Here is a 24,700-nt window from a genome sequence, read left to right on the forward strand (position 1 = left end):
TCTCTTCTTTAAGAGAGTAATTCATTTAGGAAAGCAGCATGCATGCATGTGTGTAGGCAGCAATAAAACATCTCAAAGTGCCCCAATGTGCTACCTCATGCTAAGTGGTTTGAAAAGGAAAAAGATTTTAATTCAATTTAGAAAACTGCCATGGTCTTCCACACATACTGCGGGGAGGAGAGAAGCTGTGAGCCAGCACGCCACTGCTCCCCTGGCAGGCGTGCGGACAGGCAGCTCCCAGCCCAACCCTGGCTTCCACACCCGGCTGCATGGCGGGGAGGAAGACGAACCTCAGCCCTGCCTTCATCCCGAATCGGTGTGATGGAGTCAACTCTGCCGGAGCAGGCGGGGAAAGGCAGTGAGAAGGGGCTGCTCAGTACTCCCCAGCAAGGGACGGGTGTTCGGCACTGTCCTGGGAAGGCTACACCCCTGTGCTAGCCAGGCTTTTTCCAGAAGGCTTCCACTTCATTGAAAAGACGTAAGTGGAGGAGCTTCTCCCCGACGTGTGAACCTCACGTCTCCCTGCCGCGCTTCTGAAGCAACCTCAGCCCCGGCATTTGTACCCGCGCCCTCCCCAGGCAGCCTAACCCGCGACATAGCCTTTCTTGTTAAGCAGTAGGTGACCTTTTTTCTCCATATTGGTAGCAATCCAGTGTACTCTTGTTAATTCTCAAGTGTTTCTATCGCAAAGCTTTTAAGCAGAAATATTTTTCTTAGGGATGTGCCAAGAATGTATGGAGCAGCTCCCACAGTTAGCAGTGGCTTGGGTCTGACTGCCCCCCTCCCGGTGCATTAAGAAGAGCGCGCAGGGGAAGCAGGATCGCCGGGAAGGAACATCACGCCTGAAGTGAACAACGAAATGTGTTCTCTGCAAGAAAGCTTTGAACTTGAGATCACTAGTCATTCCCCCCCCAACCCCTGCCCAGCTGATGGAGTCTTGGATACATCCACATGCGTTCTTGAAATAGCAGGAGGATTCAGGAGGCATCGCCATGAGTCACTGAATAACCCCAGTTAAGGGGTTCTTTAGCAGGACCCTGTCTGAGCCAGGAGTGGTGCCAGGAAAATACCTGCATTTTTTTTACTCTTTAAACTGAGCGTTTCCTCCCTAACCCAACAGCGAGTTACGCACCCTCTGACAAGATGCACTTAACAGTGAGGGCTGAGATAAAGTTCAGAAACTTGGAATTCATTTCAGCTCGCTCTCCCCTCGCTACGGTTGTCTCCCGTTAAAGGCAGCAGAGTTTGCGAGCACACGGTATCTTCCAGGAATGGGCTCTTTATCTCTACCACGTCAGTGACAGGTTGTTAGGAAATGCAGCCTGCAGTGAAGCAACACAAAAATCTTATGCCTTATTTAAATAATGGTGTTCATTGCCTATTAAAATGTAACTTCTTGCTTTAAAATAGGATTAATTAAAATGTACAAGAATGCAATTCAGTTACATTTTATGCTTCAGCCCAGTGCATACTTTTCATAACTCATTCCCAGAAGTAATATTCAGGGCAGCACAGCATTCTCAGTTCTGCCATTAAAAGCACAAATGACTATAAAACCTGTTCTTTTCAAAAACTTGGCTCAAGCATCGCCATTGTTAGATTTTTTTCATAACATATTACTTTGGTCATTACTGTTTTGTAAGATAATTGTATCAGTGATCTAACTTCTGACAGTATCCAAAGTGGCTGAAAATAGTTTGCTGCAGCACCTTTGTCTTTTAAAGGCCATTTGGGGCTTGTTATTTTAATCCTTGTGCAGCCTGATTTATCACTTCAAACACCTGTCAGCTGTGCTTTGTCTTGAAATTGATAGTGATAGTGTTACTGATTTTTCAACAGCAGCTGTTAGAGGTTCATTAGTTAGCCTCTCAAAGGGAGTAGATAACTGTAATATTTTTCTTTGTTAATCATCTCTTACGTGTTGTAACAATACAGAGCTTGAAATCTGCTAGAAATGCACAGCTTCTCTCTGTTTCTAACTTGTCAGAAGCATCCTTTTATTCATTTAATCTGGCTCAATTATTAAAACTCTCTTCCTCATAATGCAGTAAAAAATTGAATAATGGCACGTGAGTAGTGCGATAGAAAGTCAGCCTTTGCTGTGTCGTATTTAGCGCGGAGGGAGGTCACTCAGGGTCTCAGAGTTCACATCCAAATATGAATCAGCTCCGAAGAGGAGATTAAGGGCTGTTCCGTAATTGATTTTTAATTTAAAATTTACAAGGCGTACAAAACCTCGATGACAACTTCAGGAAAATCAGGTTCATTTCTAACAGATACAGCAGTTCTCCGTTAATGTATTTTCCCTACCACATAAAATAGTTTTAATGGTTAACAATGATTCTTAAAACATTTCCCCCAAAAAAATTCTTGCAAGCCTGCCTCTAGCTGAGTGCCACAGTGACACCTGCAAGGAGCTTCAAGGGACCCGAGCATCCGTCAACTCTCCTCCAGCTAAGAGTGTATCAGTGCTACTGCTGGTTCAGCCAGCAATGCTCACCAACAGATAATTACAGTTTGAAATTAGTATTTTAATGAACTGATCTCAGCAAATGTAAAGCGAAATCTCCCAGGCATTAGAGAAATAAGCAGGAGGGAAAATTATTAACTGTAAAGTTCAACAGACGGATGGTCAGGAGGTGCTGTCTGGGCAAAGTAGTTGAGTGTTCCCATTTCAATTTGCTGTAAGAGGAGGCTCGTTCAGGTTTTGGTCCTGCAAGCTGCTGAGCCACGTCTGCACGTGGCGTGTTGACTTCATTGGAGACTGAAAACATGTGGGGCATCTCTCAAGCATTCCAGGTGAATAGGAATGTCTTCTAAAGATAATTAAATGCCAGCTCTTCATCCTAAAAACACAAGTCTCAGTCCCATAAGACTTCCATAGCACCAGTGAAGCTCAGTGCAAAATAGATTGCAAGAGCACAGCCTGAATTTCGAGGAAATGCACACAGTGACTCAAGAAGCACTGAAAATCAGTTCCTTTTTATGTTGTCAGAGCATGAGTTGTGTTTTCTTCTTAAAGATGGACAAGTACCTTGATCTGGTTTGCATCAGGCATCACGGTCGTGCCAGGTCTGGGGAGAGGGTTGTGTAGAGAGCAGAAACAAACAGCTAAAGGTACCTGCTTGAAGACCCCTGCCAAAAGAGATGTCCCCCACACCACGCCCTTGACATGCACTCGGACGGCCAGAAGACACAGGGCATCGCCAAACAGGAACCCACATGCTCAGCTCAGGTTTCATCTTCTCCCTTCCATTTACCCGGTTTAGAAACTACTCTTGAAATAAATGCACATTGATTTTTAAAGTCAGAGTTGCAGCTTTTAGCCGTCTATCTTCAGAAGTCCTTCAGAAGTCCCACCTAGCTAGGTTATTCCATTAGTATTTCATAGACTCGATGACCTTTTTATTTTATTTACTGAAGGAGAGTCGCTGTCTAACAAACGCAGTTCAAGACGCTGTGTAGCCAGTCAGGTGGATCACTGGCCCACTCCGTGACAGCATTCCCTTGTCTGGCCTGTTACGAACCAAAAATTGTCGTCTTGAACGTTTTGTGTATTTTTATATATATCTCAGCTAAGATTTCGACAATATTTATCATAACCAAATTAGATATTTTTGTACAAGACTTTTTTTCAGATCATTCACAGAATGGTTTACATTTATGTTACCTCTCCATCCTTTAGAAAGAGCTGAATGTCTCATATATAGCAAAGAGAGAAACTACTTAGTAATATCAGACCAAATTATAAAAGTTTTTCCTCTACAAATATACAAATAAGATACCTATTTTCTATCTCTTGAGATCTCTGTTTTAGATTCAGGGGAAAAAAACCAAACAAGCAGAAAGAGGTGAAGTGTTGAGAGTAGAATTTGTGCACATTTTTTGGCAAGAAGCATTTCTCAGAACAAATTTTCTGTTCTCTCAGCAAAAAGGTAGATCAATTCAATGCATGGACATCATTTAAAAGATATCTATGCTCTAAGCAATTTATCCAGTTGAGGCTGGAGGGAACACTTCAGATAACCTAAAACTATTCGTCAGGATTATGGGAAAGATGGCACATACTTTCCACCAATACATTTTCAAAAAAGGAAATCCTTCCAGGCTTTATTTTTAATTTTCACTCTTTTTTCTTCTGCTTCGTCCTCCTCCCAGTTTTGTTTCTTTACTGAAGTGCTGTTTTAGTAAAACACTATTTCGCTTTCTCACAAAAACTGGAGAATTTTAAAGTGGTTTTTTTTCTGTAAAATATGATACTGAATTTGAAGTGTCTATTTTGGTTAAAAATAAGCAATGAAATCATAGCCTGAACTGGAACTTCTCCCAACATACATACCCTTTCATTTTAGATTCGTATTTTTGTCTGTGGGTTATTTGAATGTTATCATCTCATATTCTCATTAAAGTAAAGATTTCTACCTGTTACCTTCCCTAGCCTTTAGGTATGTACAGATGTAGGAAGAGATCTTTCTCTCAGATCTTTTGAGGAAAAATGGCAAAGCACCTTTCAGCAGTGCGCCGTGAACCACACTTCATTAGCTTCCCACACGCCTGCCGAGAGAGCAGAAGAGGAACTTGCCGTATTATAGGATGGAAAAATAGTGCTGAGTTGCACATTGGCTTTCATGTTTCCAATTTATGTTTTCTGACTTACCTTCTGTGACAGTCTGAAACTTCTGAAAGGCAAAAGGCTAAAAAGTAAGAGAAAGCTTCAGGCTTACCCTTATTGTCCTGTCTCTTTCAGGTATTTAAGTGTGTACTTGTGTTTAGCAGTACTAGTTGACTTTCAGACAACAATATATCAGAAAGTATTAATATTCACAATTAATATATTTACAGATAGTTTTATTCTGTCATTCCTCATTTTCTTTGTGTCACTTTCCTATTATGCTGCTCTGATGCTTTCCCAGCAATGCTGAAGAGCAGTGGCTTTGGAGGAAGCCCCATCACCACTCACTGACAGCAGGATGTGGTAGAGCAACAATCAGCTTCCCCTCCCCTTCTTTCGGCGGGGATGCTCCTACAGCATCCCTCTGCAGAGAGGGGGATTTCTTTGTAGGATTCATTTACAAGCAGAAAATTTAATGGGCTGCAAGGTTCGATCATGAAGGCTTTTTTTTCTGCTGAAGCAGCTTGTCATTTTAGTTTTAACTACAGGAGACAGGACAAAATTGTTAAAGCAATCCAATTATATCGGCTATTGAACAGGGGATTTCTGTCCACCTTTTCCAAGTGAAAGAAAGTAGCAATAGCTGCATTAGCCTTTAAAATTTTCCAAATTGCAACCCCCCTAACATGACCTGGGGACTTTGAGAAGTCTGGGTATTCTCCTGCCATCCAGCTACAGTTCAGCGCTTCTGACAATCCACCCCCTGCTCTGCAGTTCCCCCCCTAAAGGCTATCATCATCTTCGCTGAAATTAGCACGGTGAACCCCATAGTCCCTCTTTAGGATCCGTTTTAAAATGAGACAGAAATCAAGCAGGTGAACTCCGATTTTCCGACTTGATTTTATCTTTGCTTCAGAGTATTTCAAAGAGTCTGTCGTCGCCCAAAGGAGAGAGAAAGCCAGTCACAACAGCTAGCTGGTATTTATTTATTTACAGTTTAGCAAGAGAGAGGTTGTACAAGCGTAGGAAAGCGTTTCGGGTGCCTGGAGAGCAAGGGCATCCTCAGTTACAAGGTTCAGCCTCTCTTCTGAATAATCACATCCCACCACCCCCATTAGCATGGGTAAATCGTGACGGCAATTTCTGTGGAGTCTCTTCATTTATGTCGGGAAATAATTAATTCCTAGCTTTTGACAAATGCATGATGAAACTGGGGTTGCTCAACTAATCAAGCTGACGGGCAGGACATTCAGTAAGATTCGGGTCCCGCTTTTGCCGGTGTGCTGGTCACACCTCTCCCCTTTTCCAGGCTGCGAACTGCAAGCACTGCTTCCAGGGCTGCATAGGACAGAAAGACCCCGCTCTCAACCTCCAGTCAGGATGTCTTGTGTCATTTCTTTTGGTTTTTTGAAGTTCTGACAAAAGTACATCCCGGCTCACTCTTTTCCTTCCCACCTGCCCAGTGCTCGGAGGACTATATGCAATACGGGCGGCTCACGGGCTCCTTGTGGGTCAGACGGGGCTGCCGTGCAGGTAGTTAGCATCACCAGGACCTGGGGAGCACCATCAGCAGCCTGCAACCGCCCGGGCTGGCTCCCCATCGGCCACCCGCCAGGGAGGGGACGGTCACCCTGAGCACCCTGCGGTCCCTCATCAACTACATCATAACCGCGGCGGAAGAATTTGGCTCAGGAAGTAAAGCAAAGAGCCAAGTATGCGGCTGTGTTTTAACAGCCCCTTCATCTCAAGTATTTCAAGTAATTTTTGTACTTTCTTCACAACTGAAATAAAATACAGAAGTTAGTTGTATTTCTTTGGAGCTGTATTGTTATTTTCCCGGTATGAGAGCCACATATCCTGCTGTCAGGCCCTCAGGTATTCACATACACTTTTTAACTTAAAAAAATTTCTAATAAGTAGCTTATATCAACTCCTCTATACTTACCTAATTTAAAATAAACCTTCTGAGAAAAAACACAAGACTCCAAACCGTGGCAGGATGTTACATGCTGCCTACAAAGCAGTGTGCACACTCCATTTTCACTTGCTGCAGCTACCGTTGTCTAATTCATGTTGGCACGGGGGCTAGCTGGCTGGGAGCTGCAGCTGATAGCAAAGTCAGGAGGAGGAGGAGGAATCAGTGCAAATCTTAGGACCTGCCTCAAAATGAAAGATTTTTGATTCAGTGCAAAGCAACTCCTTGTTTCTTGGGGCAGGCTGACCTGCACAATTTTGTTTTCTCAAGGGAAATCCAAAAGCTTCCCAGCAGAATTTTTGGGAGAAGGGATTTTCCAAGCAAAAACCTTTGGGCAGCTGGAGATCGAGGCATCCTTAAGGATTTTTCTGCATGGTAGCATAAATAAGTTGTTAATTCACAGCTTTCATTCCTAGCAAAAGCTGCAGTGGTAAATGAAAGTTAATCCACCTTACAATTATGAAAGCACATGAGCTTATAACATCCTGAAAAATAAGGCTGTGACTAGATGGAACAAACATGGCTCTTTTTTATAAAGTCCTGCTGAAAGAAGATGTTGCTTAATTCCTGAATTCCTTGAAGCATTCCTGACAGCAATCACATCTGCTGCCATAAAACCCATAACGGCCTCTGCCTTTGGGAAAAACGTATTTAATAATCAGTAAAGTTCAAACTCAGCTTGTTGTGATGAATTATTAGAACCCGTCATCATTTTCTTGCAAAAAAAAAAGGGCTATAATGGAACACAATTTTATGTTTTTCCATTTAATTGATGACGGGCTGAGTTTTTATTAATCTTTCTGGGCTCCAGTGTAAGATGCTGAAAAAGCTAATATGAGACCATTGTATCTGGTTAATGTGTGTGCTTTGCAAAATTGATAAGGCCTGTCAAGACATAAATTATTTAAAATTTGATAAATGTGTTGAAATTATTGAATTTTCAAACAGACAAAGCAGAGCTATTTCTCTTCCCCCCAACCCCTTCAAACAGGGGGGTTTGTGCAGCCGCTCACTGACGCTGCGTTATCCTTGCAGCACACGGCGTGTAAGGTACTGAAATTAGCACGGGGATGCCAGAGAAGTATCTTGTGCTGCTGCAGCGGTGACACGAATATAAACCCACAAGATGATACAGCCTCAGGGATGGAAGTAGCAGAGAGCGAGGAGACCACTGGAAGCCTCCCCCAGTATGAGTTTTTCACTGGTGAAACTGGGGGCAGGAGGAGGTTACTGAGTACCACGTCCCTCCTACCACCCCTTCCCCTCCATCGGTGGGATAAAAAGCTCACAGCAGCACCAGCGAGTGTCCAAATGGTGCTTCAGGGCTGTTTACCCCAACAGACCTATTTATTTCAGCTAATTGCCGAGAGTTTTAAAATGATTCCTGGCAGGGGGGAAGCTATAGAAGCGATTGCTGGTGATTGATGAATAACCTGGATAAAATTCCCAAAGCATCAGAACGATTAACTCTTGCACAGGTACCCCTACTTGTATTTAGTGCCTTGCCCACAGAGAAAGGCGTGGGAGCAAGTTCCAGACGAACCCAAATTTATTTGGGCAAATGGAGAAGATACAACATTTACCAATACCAGTGTCTCATCAATGTAGGCTCACTGCTCAAAAATAGTTCACAGGGAACATTATTTAACCCTGTGTTGTTCTACCATGGTCAGGATCATTCACGGAAGAGAAAGGTTTTGAAGAGCAGTCACAATCTTTCAGAGAAGAACGAATTATCTGAAGTTTAAAACTACATAAATATAAACCTCCTCCTACTTTGGTTCGAGCTGTTCTTGTGGTTAACGTAGCACAAGAAAACAGCAAGGCACGTTGTGGATTCTGTGCTTCTCAATAGGTCCAAGATTTTGTTTCTTAATGGAAAATATCTACAGTCGAATGGAAGTTTTAGGGTAACTGGGTGACATTTTACAGCCTCTATAATATGGAAAAAGATTAGGTGATTTCTTCTGTTTGGAAATTGATGGTTTGGAGGGAATGGGAAAATGCAGGTGCAGCAGAGGAGAGCTACAGCAATGGCCATCTATTTAAATGTATACACTAACTTCCCTAAGCTGGTATTTTTCAAATACACTACTAGCAATATTTTCCACTATAGAGAAGCATTATAGTGAAATGGGAAGATGCTGAGGAAGTAATTTTTTCTAGCATGTGCTGCATTCTTTTAATACAGGTTTTTTTATTTCCTGGAAATTGCTAACCAACGTGAATAAACAGCTGAACAAAGAGCATTGGCCCATCCTGGCTAATAGCAAAAAGCTGTCAGCAAGCAAAGGGCCTTTGCAACGTACAGAGGAAAATGATGCATTAGAGTTCGGTTCTCTTATACTGCAGAAAGCTTTATTCAAACCAGAAAAAAAATCTGCACACACACAAAGAAGGTTTTACATTAAAAAAGCACAAATATTATTCACATTTCCGAACAATGCACGCTCATTCCTGCTCCTGCGCTGGGCACTGAGCAGAACCAGGCGGTTCTTTGTTAGACACCTTTTTACTGAACATTTGCAAAACACGACAAATGTACTACCCGGGGCCTGCAAAGTCGCCTTCCCTGCAACCGACTGAGCTGACAACTCTGTCAGCCTCTGAATCTCGTTCCTATAATGAAATCAGTGAAAAAAGACAGCAGTAGGACGAAGCAGAGTCAAGAATGAAGGCTGCGTGAGATTGGAGAATCCTACAGTCTGCAAACTATTTTGAAGAGGAGGAGGAAAAAATTACTCAGGTTAAGTGTAAGGTACAACTTTCAACAGTGGCTAGTGATTGCTATCTAGGCCTTAAACAGGAATATTACATCCTTATAATTCAACATGCTAATGATTTCATATTCCCATATTATGAAAGCTGTTCCGTTGCCACATGCAATAGTCCACATCACTGTAGCTCCGGGGACATGTTTCATTATCGTATGAGTACACCTCACTCGGTGTAACACATAGATAATTAAAAGTAGTCGTAGTTTAGCACGATGCAACTCTGCAATTCCACCGTTGTGGTTTTGAAATAATTGTGCCCTAATACCTCACTGGTGTGACAAACCCACCCGGTTTTAGCACACATTAGTGTTCCCCACCCTTCAGCCATCCTGAACCTTATACCTACATATTTCTTCTTTCTATACCACAGCCTTCCGAAATAAAGCAGTTCAGAAAGCAATGCTCTGCTATCTCATTTGGAGTGAGAGCCCCCTGAAGAGACATACATTGAGTATTACCAGTAACACATGACTCGATGCCCTCTAGATCTCTTGATAAAAGGAGAGGGAAGAAAAGCCAAAGAGCCATTGCACAGATTTCAATAAACATTGCAGAAGAAAAGTAGCCCAGAAGGACAAGTGTGTGTGTTCCTGCGCCCTTGCCAGAGGACAGTCAGAGCTGGGTGCGGACACAAGCGAAGTTAGAATCTCCTGTGAACCGAGCAGCTTCGTTTCGATGTATTTCTCCCTAATATTTCCAACCACAGTTCCCCCCGGCTCAGTTGCTAACAGCAATACCAACTACAGGTGCCCACGGCTTCGAATGGTCATTAGCATTTTAAGCAGCAGATCATTTAGCCGTACAGACACAGGGAGAAGGTCCTGGTATTTCAGTACTGCCAGGCCCTTGGTCCCAGCTGGAATCTGGAAATGCAGCAGAAAAGCCTCTTTTTTGTGCTTCTGAAGGCCTCAGGTCAGTGTTGGGGTGAAGGATGGGTGAACGTGTGCATCAGTTCTTGTTTCATCTGAACAGAGTCACTTCTCTGCAGCGGGGGAGTTATTTCCCTGGCAGTGGGGATGGCCAGCTGTTCTCAGCATCACCCGGCTGATTTTGAGCTTGCGAGCAGGCTTATAAGTGGCTTTAGAACCATGCATAAACATGACATTGCTTCACCAGGCGCTTTCCATCACAGTGGAAACGATGCTTCCCCCAGCACCGTTATGACAGCGCTATTTGTGCTGGTACAGATAAGCATCTGTCACTGTTTCCATTAGAATCTCCTATTTTCTTGGGTTCATAGCTCAGCCATAAAAAACGTAGCGTAGAGGCAGAAAGTTGACATACAAGGTCTCGGGCTGAGAGCGATCATTGTTGTCTTTTTTTCCCCCCTTTCTAATCTGAAGAGGAAAATAACGTATTTCTGCAAAGACACACCTGGCCACTACCTTTCGATCCAGCCGTAGATTTATTTAGCAATAGTGATGGCCGCCTTTCAGCATTCAGGTTGTGAACGTTGCCGCGGTGGCTGCCTTTCAACATTCAATCTTAATTACCCCATTAGGGATGATCAGGAAGAACACGTGGTAAGTGGGTTTGGGCTCTGGTTTAGAGCCTATTGCTGGAGAACAGGCCCCAGGGAAGATTAAGGGCCTTGGAGTTTCTGATCTCTGCCAGATGATGAAATGAAAAATTGAAGATTATAGAAATAACAATTGAATATTACAGAAACTGAATGCTGCTAGGAACTAAAGGCATAGAAGACCCCTTTGGGATTAGCAGCAGAGGGAAAAGCAAGCCCAGCACTGCAGTTTCCCTAGAGAGACAGGCAGCACAAAATCCCACCCCATGAATTCAGCATCAGCGCTGGGCGTTTTGACTGCTTTAGGCAAACTTCCACCAAGTGATCTTGCTGTGGTTGCCTACGGATAGCGAAAGCCCCATCCTGTGCGGCAGCAATCCTGGGAGCCCACCACCCCGATCCTGCCACTGCAAGATGGGTGATGAAGTGAGAGCAGCATTTTGCCAGGAGGCGGCGGCGGCAGTTTGGGGATGAGGACAGTACAACACTGTTCTTTCTTCTTTCCCTTTTAAGCGCCTTTTCTTTCTGTGCACCCATTTTGTAAGAATAATTGCGGCTGAAAAAGCTTTTCTTTGTAGATTAGGATGATGGTATAAGACAGTCCTGAGGAGAACAAACCCTGAAAACACATTCTTCAAAACTTGTATTTGAGCTTTAAAGGACCTAAAAAGTTAGACGGTCATTTCTAGCCTGTTGAAACACAGGTCCTACCTCTGCATTTTCAACAGGACTTCTCTCTCAGAGCGTACAGGAAGAACGCACGTGGGCAGTGTGGTTCTACATTAAATTGGAAATCTGCTATTTACTGAGACCCGCGTGTTTGACGGTGAGATCTAACACCATTCTGCCGCTACCAGAAGTAGTTATTTGCTTTCCGATTGCAGACAGTTTTGCGTTAGACTTAGCTTGGCCTAGTCACGTTTCTGAAAAACGATGAGGTGTGCTCTACGGCTGGGATTATTCAGCACTTCTTGAAGGCTGGGCCTTACTAAATACAGACAGCTTAGCATCTGAAACCAATACACCCCAAAATATGGTTATTTTCACGGTCTGTCTCAAACTAAGAGCACAAATGGGCACGCTAAGTTTGGAAAAAATGGAAAAGGCAAGACCAGAAAAGAGAAATGTATAATAAACATTTTAGTACACAATTACAACACCAGAAACAGCCAAATAAGACAGGATTTTAAGCCTAAACTAGTTGGGATGTTAAGTAGGGAGAAAAACAAAGGGGAATGGAAAATGCTGTGCTTCTATTTCACTCCATCTTTTAGCAGAGGTGCCACTTTGCTGGTCAGGTTTTCCAGTATCCTTAGGCGTATTTTTATCTAACAAATCTATGAGCAAAGGGTGTCTGTCCTCAGTCCTCACCCTGTCCAGAGATTTATCCGTTTGTCCCAGTGGATGGCTCCCATTGAGCTTTTTGCATCTTCTGTAAGCTATTTTGACTAAAATCCCTGAGCTTTCATGGGGTAGCAGGAATTACTCATTACAGTAGCCCACGTGACCGGGCTGGTTCAGACCCTGTCGGTGTAAATATAAATATCAATGGCTCCTTTTGTATCTTGACAGTTTTATTTTCACACTTTATACAATTCTCCCCTCCTGTCTTGAAACAGGTATTTTGTGACGCTAACCAAGTCGTACAAGCCACAGACGTGCTGGACTGGGAAGACAAGGATGCTGCAGAGACATTGGTCGACAACGTAGTCCATTCCAGGATCATCAATCCTTTGCGCCTGTTTGTTAAGCCATCTCCAGTACTGAAACACGGCCAGGTGTCCTACTCAGACAGCATAGAAAACTTTTGGGATTGGTTGTCCAACATCACGGAGGTTCAGGAATCTCTCACACGAACTAAACGCAGACCTATAGTAAAAACTGGGAAATTCAAGAAAATGTTTGGATGGGGCGACTTCCACTCTAACATCAAAACTGTTAAGCTGAACCTCCTGATCACAGGGAAAATCGTCGATCACGGCAATGGGACCTTCAGTGTTTATTTTCGACATAACTCCACAGGTCTGGGAAACGTTTCTGTAAGCCTGGTGCCACCTTCCAAGGTGGTTGAGTTTGAATCATCTCCACAGTCAACACTGGAGACCAAGGAATCCAAGTCTTTCAATTGCCGAATTGAGTATGAAAAAACAGACCGCGCTAAAAAAACTGCCTTGTGCAATTTTGACCCTTCAAAGATCTGCTATCAAGAGCAGACTCAAAGCCATGTCTCCTGGTTGTGTTCCAAACCATTTAAAGTTATCTGCATTTACATTGCTTTTTACAGCGTAGATTACAAACTGGTGCAGAAGGTCTGTCCTGATTATAATTACCATAGTGAGACTCCGTACTTGTCCTCTGGCTGATACAATCGTGGGTAACCGTAGAGATACTGCATCAGTCATAAAAATAAGCATTTCCATTAACCTTTTGGAGAAGTATATGCTTTCCTATCAGGTTAAGAAGTCTTTAAAAACTGTAGCTGTGTTTGTGCTGTATCGTAAATAATCAAACTGTTTATGTAACAATCATTTTCATTTGAGACCATTGCATTTTAGGAGCAGTGTTAGGTTTACGGTTGGGCTTGGTGATCTTAAAGGTCTTTTCCAACCTAAATGATTCTATGATTTTAGCTCTCTCATCATGAATAAGGGAACTACCAGGCAGACACATGACAAAAATGAAACAAAATTATGTCTGTAATGAACATTGACCTTGAAAATCAGTTTTTTAAATAGACTCGATGGCAGAGAGGTTGTCTTTTATTTGAATTGGACAGCTCTTAGCAGGATCCTCTTTCTCATTGGGAACTTTAGAAGTTGACAACGTAGAGAACAAATGATGAAGCAGACTCCTAGCTGCTCATGTACAAAATCCAGATAAACAGCTCTTCCACTAATTTCATGAGGAATGTTACACACACAGGGCTCAAGGAATCAAGTCCAAATACTAAGAGAAAGTCCTATTTCTGGTACAAAAAAAAGGAAAGGAATCTGCATTTCTATGAGTTGTAGTAGTTGTACATATTCATTGAAGTTAAGGGTGAGTAATTCTTCCTTCAGACTTCTTACCCATGGATATGCAATGATGTAATTAGACACTGATGAGCTTTAGTTTATTAGACCCACCAAGTGTGCAGGTTTGGTGTACATTTCTTCCTTCAATAGTCACCATTGGTTTTGATTCTTCTCAAATGTTTACATATACACTAGTACTAGTTCTACAGTGATAGAAAATATACGTACCTCGGAAAAAGATAATCTCTGTTTAAGTCTGATGATAACCGGGGCTGGCTTCCACTTAACGGAAACAACTATCTTGCTGTCTAGCCCTCTTAGCACTGCGCTGTAGCAAGGAAAATACATCACAGCATAAGGACGATACCTGAACACCACAAGCTTTCTGCTTAATGCCACCCAGTTGTCTTCCTTAGTACTGCATTACATACCTTAAGTCAAAATATAAACAATGACAAATAAAGAGGACAACAAAAATCTATGCATCTTCTTCTCATAAAGCAGATTTCAAATAATTGCTATCAATATAAAAATATTCAGCCAGACTTGCCCCTAGTACAGAATAGCATCACTCCACCGCAGTTAGTTACAAGAATGGAGGGTCCAGCGTGGTTTTGCTTCAACAGGACAGATGTGGCTCCCACTGCAGTCGATAGCAGCTGGCTCCAGCGATGCAGCTTCAAGCATCAAGCCCTTTCATTGGGTATTGATTTGGCTGCTGCTGCCAATTTGCTATCACAATCCTTTGTGGCAGTTGATGGCACAGGTCCCGTGGAAGAAGCTGGCTGAGGAAGTGCTTTTTATTGCCTCCAATCAAACTTACATGCAGGGTCCAAGAAGTTACATATAGCTTAAATAAAGTAGTATTAAAATACTCTGTTCAAGTGGTGTGCACCCAGAGAAATGACTATGACAGCTCAGAAAGACTCACTCACGAGATCAATTCTGATTTCCTTGGTAAAGTCTCATAGGAAAAAATTATTCTGTTAAAAATATATACAACAAGTAACTGGCTAATTTGTTTTTCTCTTTAGGTGACAAATTTAAATGTGTGGTTTAGTTTGATCAATAATCTAAATGTTTTCCTTCATCTTATTTCACAGAGTCTCTCCTGGTCTAAATGATGTTTTTTAGTTTGTCTATTACTGTTGATTCCTACAAGATGGTCTACTTTGTATTCTGTATAGCGTGTCCTCGTTCTGGCTGTATATAAGCTTGGATTTATTGCTATGAGTTCAGTGGTTGGTGCTTTTGTAACTTAGCTGTAAGCCATGATTTTACTGCCATGTATTTTTACTCAGCCTTGTAGGCAATTAAAAGAAAATCCTACATGCTATTTATTGTAGAGTATGTGGAAATCATGTATGTATATACACTTAAATATGTGTACATATACAGAATATATGTGTACATGTATTTGTATGTAAATAAAGAGAGTTTGCTAAATCTGGCACTTGCTTGTGGCATATTTGATTATTTTTTTTAATGTTACTTTGCGTCTTTATATATACAAAACTAAGGCACTGCAACACATCACTAAACGTTTTTCACCAGCTGGAATGTGTTTTTCTAATTTAAGTATGCACTGCAGCGAACTGCGCTACAAGCCGAGGCAGACTAGGTTCAATGGCGTTTCTTGATATTTGAGAAATGAAGTGCATGTTTTGACAAAGACAATCATGACTGTTTAATAGTTGTGCAAGGTACATTAAAAGTACAGGGGTTAACCTAAATTAAAAAACATATGTCAGCTCCTCCCAAGCAGGAAGGCGCTGGGAGACGCGGCCGCCCGCTGCCGATTCAGCCCTTGCTCAGTTTCTCATCGGAAGGGGAGCTGGATTCTCCCCCCCGCAGACGTCCTCCCGCTGCGACACAGCCATGTCCCAGGCTGAGGTTTCCAGACCTCAGGAAGACAAACCAGGGCCTTGAGCAAACAAACACGGCTCTGGAAACGCCCGGAGCACCGGGGCCACCTGGGGATTCACAGGGAAAGGCTGTTATGAATCAAGAGAGAAGTATTTTAATAGGTTTAACACCTGAGCTTCTTGAACACTGAGCAGACATGCACCCGACCAGCAGCTTTGGACTTAAAACAACTCTCAAGGTCTTCAAGTAAGGCCCAGGCTGGTGCCATGCCATGGGAGCAGCACTGGGTACAGGAGCAGCGGAGAAACGCAGCCCATGACAGCAGGAGGAGAGGGTTAACCCAGACCGCGTCAGTCCTGCCACAGGATTGTGAGAAAGTCACTGCAAAAAGGCACTTACAATCTCACTGCAGTCAAAAATCACATTAAGAAGAAATTATTTACACCTAGCAAGGTAAGCAAAACACAATGCAATGAACCAAAAGGAAGTGACAGACTTCATTAGGTCAAATTTCACGCTGCCCATGCAACAGAACCAAGTTTGATTTAATTTCACATAGAACAGGTCATATTTTAAAAAACGTTTTCCTGTATAACAGGTGACTATTTTAGACAAGTTTCAAATAATGATTGTTCCTCTCATGACTCTTATTCAATGGATTTTAAAGTAAATATTCAGAAGATTAAATATAATTTTTAGAAAGTGTCCCAAGTGGGCAATAACAACTTATGACCACAGCAACTTCATCTAAAAGTTTTTAATATAAATACTTTGATTTAATCCAAATCTCAACAGTATAGTTTTGCATGTAAACTCCTTACTAAATACATGTCCTATTGTTCTCCCCATCCTGTGGATATACATATAAAAATCCCAGTAAAAAGCTAATTCATGACCCCCACATAGGTGTCAGCTTTTTGTCTTTAGACAGCCCACCGTGCAGTGCCGCGGGAACCACGGCACTTTTAATCATTTCAACATGCACAGGGAAGTAACTTAGTTTGGTGTTTCTTCTTCTTCAAGTATTTAATCCCTTGGATCCTCAGCCTTTTCATCTCCTTGTAACCCTAGCTGGAGGTCGGATCCTGCCACAAGCTCCTTGGCCTCTCGATGATCGCGGCGCCGGCGATATTGCGCTGGGACCCGGGGCTCTCTGCCGGCCGGCGTGCCAATTCCCAGGCTCTTACATCGAGCAGCCACGCTGTACTACAGCGGCGAGCAAGACAGGAAAAAAAAAGCCAAAAGCTGAGCATTGTTTGCTGTGAGCTCCCTGGGGCTGCTACGTTTTCTTCTTAGGGAGAATTTACTAGGCGGTGCTGAAAGAACAAACCCCTGAATAATCCTGGTACAACTGGAAAAACTCTCGTAGCAACTAGGCGAAGGTGTTCAGTGCAAATCAGCATCCTGTGCTGCTTTTTTTTGTAATTGTAATTCAAGGACATTAGAATTTGCTATTTGTTTTATGCTCTGTTGACCAGCATAATCTGGATAATGTTTTATTTATAGGATAATAATGATTCATCATTACCACTGTCCCTATTCAAATATGCACAGTTGAAAAGACAACAAGAAGTTGCATATACTAAGTAGCTCAATGAAATACACATCAATCAAGTAGATTTTTAGCTGTAGGGTGTCTCATTTGAAAAACTAGACTTTGCCATTCCCATCCCTGTCCCTTGTGAACACCTCTTACACACATCTGCCAGAGGCGGCTTCCTTCTTTGTTTTAAAACTAGCAAATAAAATGACGTTTCTCATGTATTAGCAAGTAGCACCGTACTGTACTTGGAGGATATTGTCTGTACTGTATTAGACAAAACCCTAGGAGTTAGTGTAACCCCCTCAACAGGTTTACAAAACCAAAGATCACAAATTTTATCGCTTCCCTGGTGGATTCAGGTCTCTGGAGTTAGTGAACAGAAGCTAAACCACGTGTCAGCAGACAGCTCCCTATTGCCTGCGTAGCCCGGCTTGCTGCACGTGCAAGGAACACACCGGCTCCACAAAAGAGGGATCCGGGGGACTGCTTTTACAGAAGAGCTGAATTGTCATGAAACATCCCACTTCAGTCAAAGCACACCTCACTTAGAGGGTGGTTGAGCACGAGTCTGCAAAATCTGTTCAGATCTGCGTTTAGAAGTGATGGAAACTTGAACGGAGTCTGCTGGACACCGCCAGCAGCCGAGACTGCTGCGACCGACCGCGTCACACAGCTCTGCGGCCCAAAATACCTGTGGGTTTTCAGTCAGAAGCAAGCCCCCAGCTCTCGGTACTCAAGAACCCCAGTCATCTCGACTAAATTTTGAAGGCAAAAAAAAACAATCACAAAAAAATGCTTTTCCACAGATGTAATTCAGTCTCCGGCTCAGCACAAATCCAGCACCAGCTGCAGCCCAATTAAAAAGCAATTACGTTCATGGGAAAACAGTTTACTCAGGGAAGAAAATTCTACCTACATAAACAGTGGTAAGACTCAAACAAGATGCCAGAAGAAATATCAGCACCTTCCTATTCAACAGCAATGAAACAGCCAAGCAGGTCAAAGACAGTATCTCTTGCACTGCTTTTTGGTTTTGTCCTCAAGTCAGAACAGAGAAAAAAAATCCACTAGTTTGGGGACTTTTTAATGTATTTTCTTCATCTTACGAAAAACACACATCTGTGATTCCTCACCCAGACATGGGAAGCTGAATTATACTGAGGGTTCAGAGACGATGAGCCTCTCTCCGCCTAAGTCAAAAGGCTCAAGGAAGGGAGTGATGCCAGAAGCAGAGAGCTGGCACAAGGTGAATCCACGGTCTCTTTTGGCTTGTCAGTAGGCAGCAGGCAGGACTCGGGGCTCTGGCCCACAGCTGGGCCGTCAGAGCAGGGCACAGGACACCGCGGGACACGGCCCGACTGCAGCGGTTGGCCACAGCAGAGGAGCAACTGTGCAAAAGCCGCCCCTGAAACCTTTTCTCAGAAATCCCACCACTCACCTCGCGCCTCTCACTGTAGCTGTTGTCAGAAAACAAGAGTTTTATTACCAGCCTGATCCCAGACTAGCATCTCACCTTTCAATCATCAGCCTGCACATTTGCCCTTGGCAGCTCTACATTTTAGCCCCCGCGGATGCAAACCCGGTCTCTCTATTCTCTTGCCTCATTCCCTGACAGTATGTGGCTCCTTCATCATTATGCAGTCAATTAAGCTTTGGCTACCTTATCTTAACAGCTCCAAATAAGCTGGTGATCTTCCTGAAAGGTGATACATTATAATTGGTTCCAAAATGGCAAGAAAGAATAGGGAAATATGAGACCGTGAGGTTATTTGAATTAGCCCTGAAGTTAAAAATGGCCAAAAAAAAAAAGCACCTAAAGTTATCGGGGTGTTGGCTTAGATCTTCTAGTGTTGGTCAGGTTTGCATCATCTGTTACAGCCGGTGTCACTTCCCAGGACACAAGACTTGGGATCTTTGGCTCTAGAGATCCCACAGATAGCAGTGATGCTGCCAGCTCCCACACGCAGGCGGTGAAGTAGATCCGCTGTGCTCACGAGCACAGAGCCACATCAGGGGAGCGGGTAACGGGTGCTGAAGCCTGGCACAGGGCACGTTTCGGGTGCCCAGACTCTATAGGTGTCCCTGTTGTATACACACCTCGACAACTGTTTTTGGAGTCTACAGCTCAGCCAGCCCCAGGCAAGCTCAAAGCAAACGCCTCTCTCTTCCTCCCAGCTGGGACTCAGAACATCGCAGCAGGTTTCGTGCATTGCTGCAACCCCCGTTTTCATCCCTGTGATGAAAGTGAAACACCTAAGCAGTCATGAGAGCCAGGTCTGGATAAATGTCCCAATTATGGGTTTTTTAGATGGGTGGGCAGCAATTACACCCCCTTCCCCCCCACATTTCAAAAGCCCCCGATGAAACACAACTCACCCCGAGCTCTTCTAGAGAACGTCAAAGGTGTTTTCTCGCAGGAGAGGATTTAGGGCTGTCCACCTCAGACAAAACACCGCTGTTCCCACACGGGGCGGATACACAGCTGCTGCTCCCCACAGCACGTGCTTAACTCCCATGGGCGCAGGCGGTGGTGCAGACCAGGAGACCCCACCATGGGAGCCAGCACGGCTCCCACCCCGGGGTACCGGCACCAGCTCCGGGTCAGGCTCCGGGCATTACCCCAGGGACGCGGCAACGGCAGCGTTACCTACTACAGTTACTCACCTAATAATTCACGTTACTTCCTTGTGTTCTAAAAAAACCTTAAAATTAAGTTCAAGGTTTTCAAAATGCATCAAGCTGATTTTAACTTGAACACAAGCACCTATGTTTCAGCTTAGTCCGAGAACTGAGCGGTGAGGAGCCTTCAGTCTATTCTAAGCCACCAGTACTTACGCTCTTCCACCAGCTTTTCTTTCAAGGAGCATCTGAAGCACCCGCCGCGACGGCAGACGATGCTGAGCAGACTTGCTCACCTGGGATCCCAGTACAGAATATTTAACACAGATTTCTGAGCAGGTAAACCAAAGGATTAAATATATTTCAAGTTGCCATACTGAAGATAAGCAAGGCTATTTATTATGTAGTACTTAAGACTACTTAATTCCAATCCAGTTCTCATGTCAGATATATTTAACTGTAGCGTTTCTGACTTCAATCATTGAAGATTTGGATTAGCCAACGCACTCTGGGAAAATAAAATGTCTGCTTACCCGAGCTTCCCGCAGGCAATGCCGTACCAGGCGATTGCTCTGTCCTGAGGAAATACCCTCTCCCTTCCACTCCCTCCTCCCGGTTTTAAGGTAAATACACCATATAGACTAGACCCACGGTGTTTTGCCCCAGCCAAGAACAACCTGACTGCTCAAAGTAAAAATGGCACCACGGATGAGTAGCGTGCAAGGCAGTCCAGACCCATTAGGTCAGCTCAGCAGTGGTGTCAAGACATTAAGGGATACTTACTTGGCAAAAGGAGTGGAGAAATATATTTTGATTCACCACACCAGTTATCTTTAACACAAGCAGAGCCCCTTATTTAAAATACGAGTATTGAATTGTGTTGCCAGAAGCAGATTAATTGCAGCTTCCAGGAAAAACTCTGAGCTTATTTCACATTGACTTTTATTCCCACTTGAATTAAGTTCCTTATGTTACACCGACTCATTTGAATTTTTTGAATTGGTTTTGCATAGTATCATTTACTGATGTACTATCTTTAATTACATAACACACATACAGTCTCCAACTGCATTATTAATGAAAGTGTTTTTAATTAAATGGCTCTCAGCATAATATTCAGTCATTAATTTCACATGCTCAGGATGTGGAGAGATTCTATTCTGATGGTCTGGGGAAACTTTGTACTTTAGATGAGGGATACTTCCAAAGTGATAGTTTTAGAGTGAAGTTGAAAATCATTAGGAGCACTGAATTACCCTCTCAGCAGCTGGTACTGCAGTTCTGCTCTACTGGGTATTATCTATTCTTCAGCTCAAGTGCTCCTTTTGCTCTGCCATGCTTCAGCACTGGTAATTTTCAAATGCCTCTTGCTGGATTCACATCTATTCCACGGTGAATGATATCAGAGTTATCTTTTAGGAACAACTTATACTGAGACAATGGCACTAAGGCTGCACCCTCTACAAGAAAAAGCTCTGCACCCTCATTTCTAATTACATGTCGCCCACCTGCCTCCACTCAAACTTTCAGTGCTAGTGCTCTTTGAAGCAACAAAGAGCATTCATGCTCTTGGGGATGGGGCTTTTTTTCACCCATCCACCAGACGGAGGCACAGACACCCACCAGCACAGCACGCGGGCTTTGCTGTAAGCGTCCTTGACATTCACCTGCTGCAAAGACTGCCAATTATGGCCATGAGGCAAAAGAACAGCATTTAAACCTTTTTTTTAATTCCAAACTAGCACAAATTTAACATTGCCTTACTCAAAGACGGCAAGTAGACCTCTTCTCCAGCCCAGCTTGGGAAAGAAAGCCCACCCAACCAGTCCCGTACAAGCTTTTCCCTTCCACAAAGTCTCCAGAAAGGACTGACTTTCACCTCAGTTTATGCCTTCTATTTATTGATTAAAAAGAAATCCCTTCTGTTTTTTTTAAAAAAAGTTCTAGGACAGCATTTTCCAGGAAGGCTTTGGAAGTCTTGGAAGCAATTTTTCTGTCTTTCCAGAAGAGCTCAAAGGAACTTGAGAGTAATGAGCTTGCACATGTCTGACCTGTGAATTTTGTGGCAAGTTTGTTCATCTTCCCCAAAGGCAATTGCATATAAACCAATATTCTGGTAGGACTGTTCCTAGGATTCTTATCATCTAATTAGTCTGTAGGCAATTAAGTCCTAGCAACACATAGTCCTGCACCTTTGCTTGCGAGTAATGAAGTCCCTCCCAAAAACCCGCCCTCTAATTTCTTAGGCTTAAAAGCTTTCTCCCCAGTGCTAATGCACATGGGGAGAGGAGCGGGTCTTGCCCATCCCATTTCTCCTGAAAGCACAGCATCCTGGCTTACATCTTACCTACCGGTCCCTCTCTGCTTCAGCTCAATTTCCTGCTGCAACCCTCACGCTTTTGGATCCCTCTCTCTGCTATGCTGCCCTACAGTTGCTCTTTGAGCTCGAGGTTGGCCCTTCCAGCTCTGCTCCTGTAGCCTAACTGCGGCGAGATACCTGCCACGAGCTCTCGCAGTCTCCACCTCACTTCGGCCGAGCAAAGAAAACCTTGTGAAGAAGGAAAAGACAGACAGGGAGAGTATAAATTAGAATAAATGCTCAGAAACCTTCTGTCAGTAAGATGAAATCAATTTCTTACTTCCTTGGGAACCAAAAGGACTGAAAGGATGTTAGCTAGTAAGTTCAAAACCTCACTGAAAATCATAGCAAGACTCATCTCGGAGTCACCACGTTTCAGCGTGCTGACTGGAGAAAAGCCACGAGGGCAGACCACAGCTAGCTCCGGGCTAGCAGCAGCAGAACCTCTATTTACAAAGTCTCACCATTAAAGATGATTGCTTCTCAGGGTTTTTAATGGAAGGGGAAAGAAAGAGGGTGGATACAAAAAAGTTTAATAAAAATCTACTATATCAAAAAGAAACTATACGTGGACCTCCGGTGCATTTAAAATGGATTTTAGAGAAGAGAAATAACTCTAGTATTTTTAGATGACAAGACTAATAATAATATATGCCCACATTCCCAGCATTTCATGTCTACATAAAACATTGTACCATAATGAAGGTAATTGAATGTATGACTTTCATCAATATTTAATTAGCATTTGGTGCTAACTCATTATTTCGGTACAATTCATTTGACATCTTGCTGTATGGCCTGCACAGATTTCCTTCCGGAAGGTTGTTTTACTGGTGGGACATAAGTAACACTAGACATGTACCCCTTCCCTGAGGCTTCTGGAGGACTATGAAATATGGAGAAGATGACTGACATTTTAATCTACTACAGGATACAAAAGCAGAATGTTAAAGCTCAAAATATGCACATGAATTTGGCTAATGCATTTTTGTAATAAGGGAAATATTCTACCACACTAACATCTTTAGAAAACAAATTGTGCCATCATCACACCTGCCTTTTCCTCACCGAATCCCCTGGCTTTCGTACCCAGTGATAACTCAGTAAACCAAACCAGCAGTGCCTTATGTTGGAAAAGACCTGTAAGATCATCAAGTCCAACCATAAAAAAAAAACAAAAAAAAAAAACCAACACACCACCACACACACACCCCCACAAAAAACCCCAAAACCACCCACAAACCACAAAACACACCACAACCCACACCAAAGCAACCCACCCACACCACACAGCACCATGCCCATCAAGCCACATCCCACAATGCCATATCCACACGCTCCTTGAATACCTCCAGGGAGGGTGACTCTACCACCTCCCTGGGCAGTCTGTTCGAATGTTTCACTACTCTCTCAGTAAAGAACTTTTTCCTAATATCCAGCCTGAACCTCCCCTGGCGCAACTTGAGGCCATTTCCTCTAGTCCTGTCACTAGTCACTTGGGAGAAGAGACCAACACCCACCTCTCTGCAACCCCCTTTCAGGTAGTTGTAGAGAGCGATGAGGTCTCCCCTCAGCCTCCTCTTCTCCAGACTGAACAACCCCAGTTCCCTCAGCCGCTCCTCATCAGACTTGTGCTCCAGACCCCTCACCAGCTTCATCGCCCTTCTCTGGACACGCTCCAGCACCTCAATGTCCTTCTTGTAGTGAGGGGCCCAACACTGAACACAGCATTCGAGATGCGGCCTCACCAGTGCCGAGTACAGGGGCACAATCCCCTCCCTACTCCTGCTGCCACACCATTTCTGATACAGGCCAGGATGCCGTTGGCCTTCTTGGCCACCTGGGCACACCGCTGGCTCATCTTCAGCCGGCTGTCGATCAACACCCCCAGGTCCTTTTCCTGGGGCAGCTTTCCAGCCACTCGTCCCCAAGCCTGTAGCGTTGCATGGGGTTGTTGTGACCCAAGTGCAGGACCCGGCACTTGGCCTTGTTGAACCTCATACAATTGGCCTCAGCCCATCGATGCAGCCTGTCCAGATCCCTCTGCAGAGCCTTCCTACCCTCCAGCAGATCAACACTCCCACCCAACTTGGTGTCATCTGCAAACTTACTGAGGGTGCACTCAATCCCCTCATCCTGATCATCGATAAATATATTAAACAAGACCAGCCTCAAAACTTGCAACCCCAAAAAACAACTTGCAGCCCCGAAACTGGCTGCAAAACATGCAGGATCTTGCGTGGTTTTTTTAGTTAAAACCTCTTTACCAGGCTCCAGGACACACATCACATCAGCACAGTTCCTGGGCAAGGACCAAAGAGAGATCCTGTTCCCCTCTGAATTTCTCCTGCAGACCTCCCCAAGGGCAGTTACGGTAGCTCCGCCACACACCTACTCAGAAACAGGCTATCGACCA

General features: G+C 43.7%; 1 protein-coding gene across 1 annotated transcript in view; it reads left to right on the forward strand.

Moving 5' to 3' along the window:
- NXPH2 (neurexophilin 2) overlaps positions 1–15,237 on the forward strand; it is a 40,510-nt gene extending 25,273 nt beyond the window's left edge. Inside the window, exon 2 of the mRNA XM_059820439.1 lies at positions 12,503–15,237. Within this exon, the coding sequence (XP_059676422.1) occupies positions 12,503–13,246 (744 nt within the window). The 3' untranslated portion in view covers positions 13,247–15,237. The remainder of the gene's footprint in view (positions 1–12,502) is intronic.
- Positions 15,238–24,700: the final 9,463 nt, after the last annotated feature.

Source organism: Gavia stellata, chromosome 8 (assembly GCF_030936135.1).
Source record: "Gavia stellata isolate bGavSte3 chromosome 8, bGavSte3.hap2, whole genome shotgun sequence".
Classification (NCBI taxonomy): domain Eukaryota; kingdom Metazoa; phylum Chordata; class Aves; order Gaviiformes; family Gaviidae; genus Gavia; species Gavia stellata.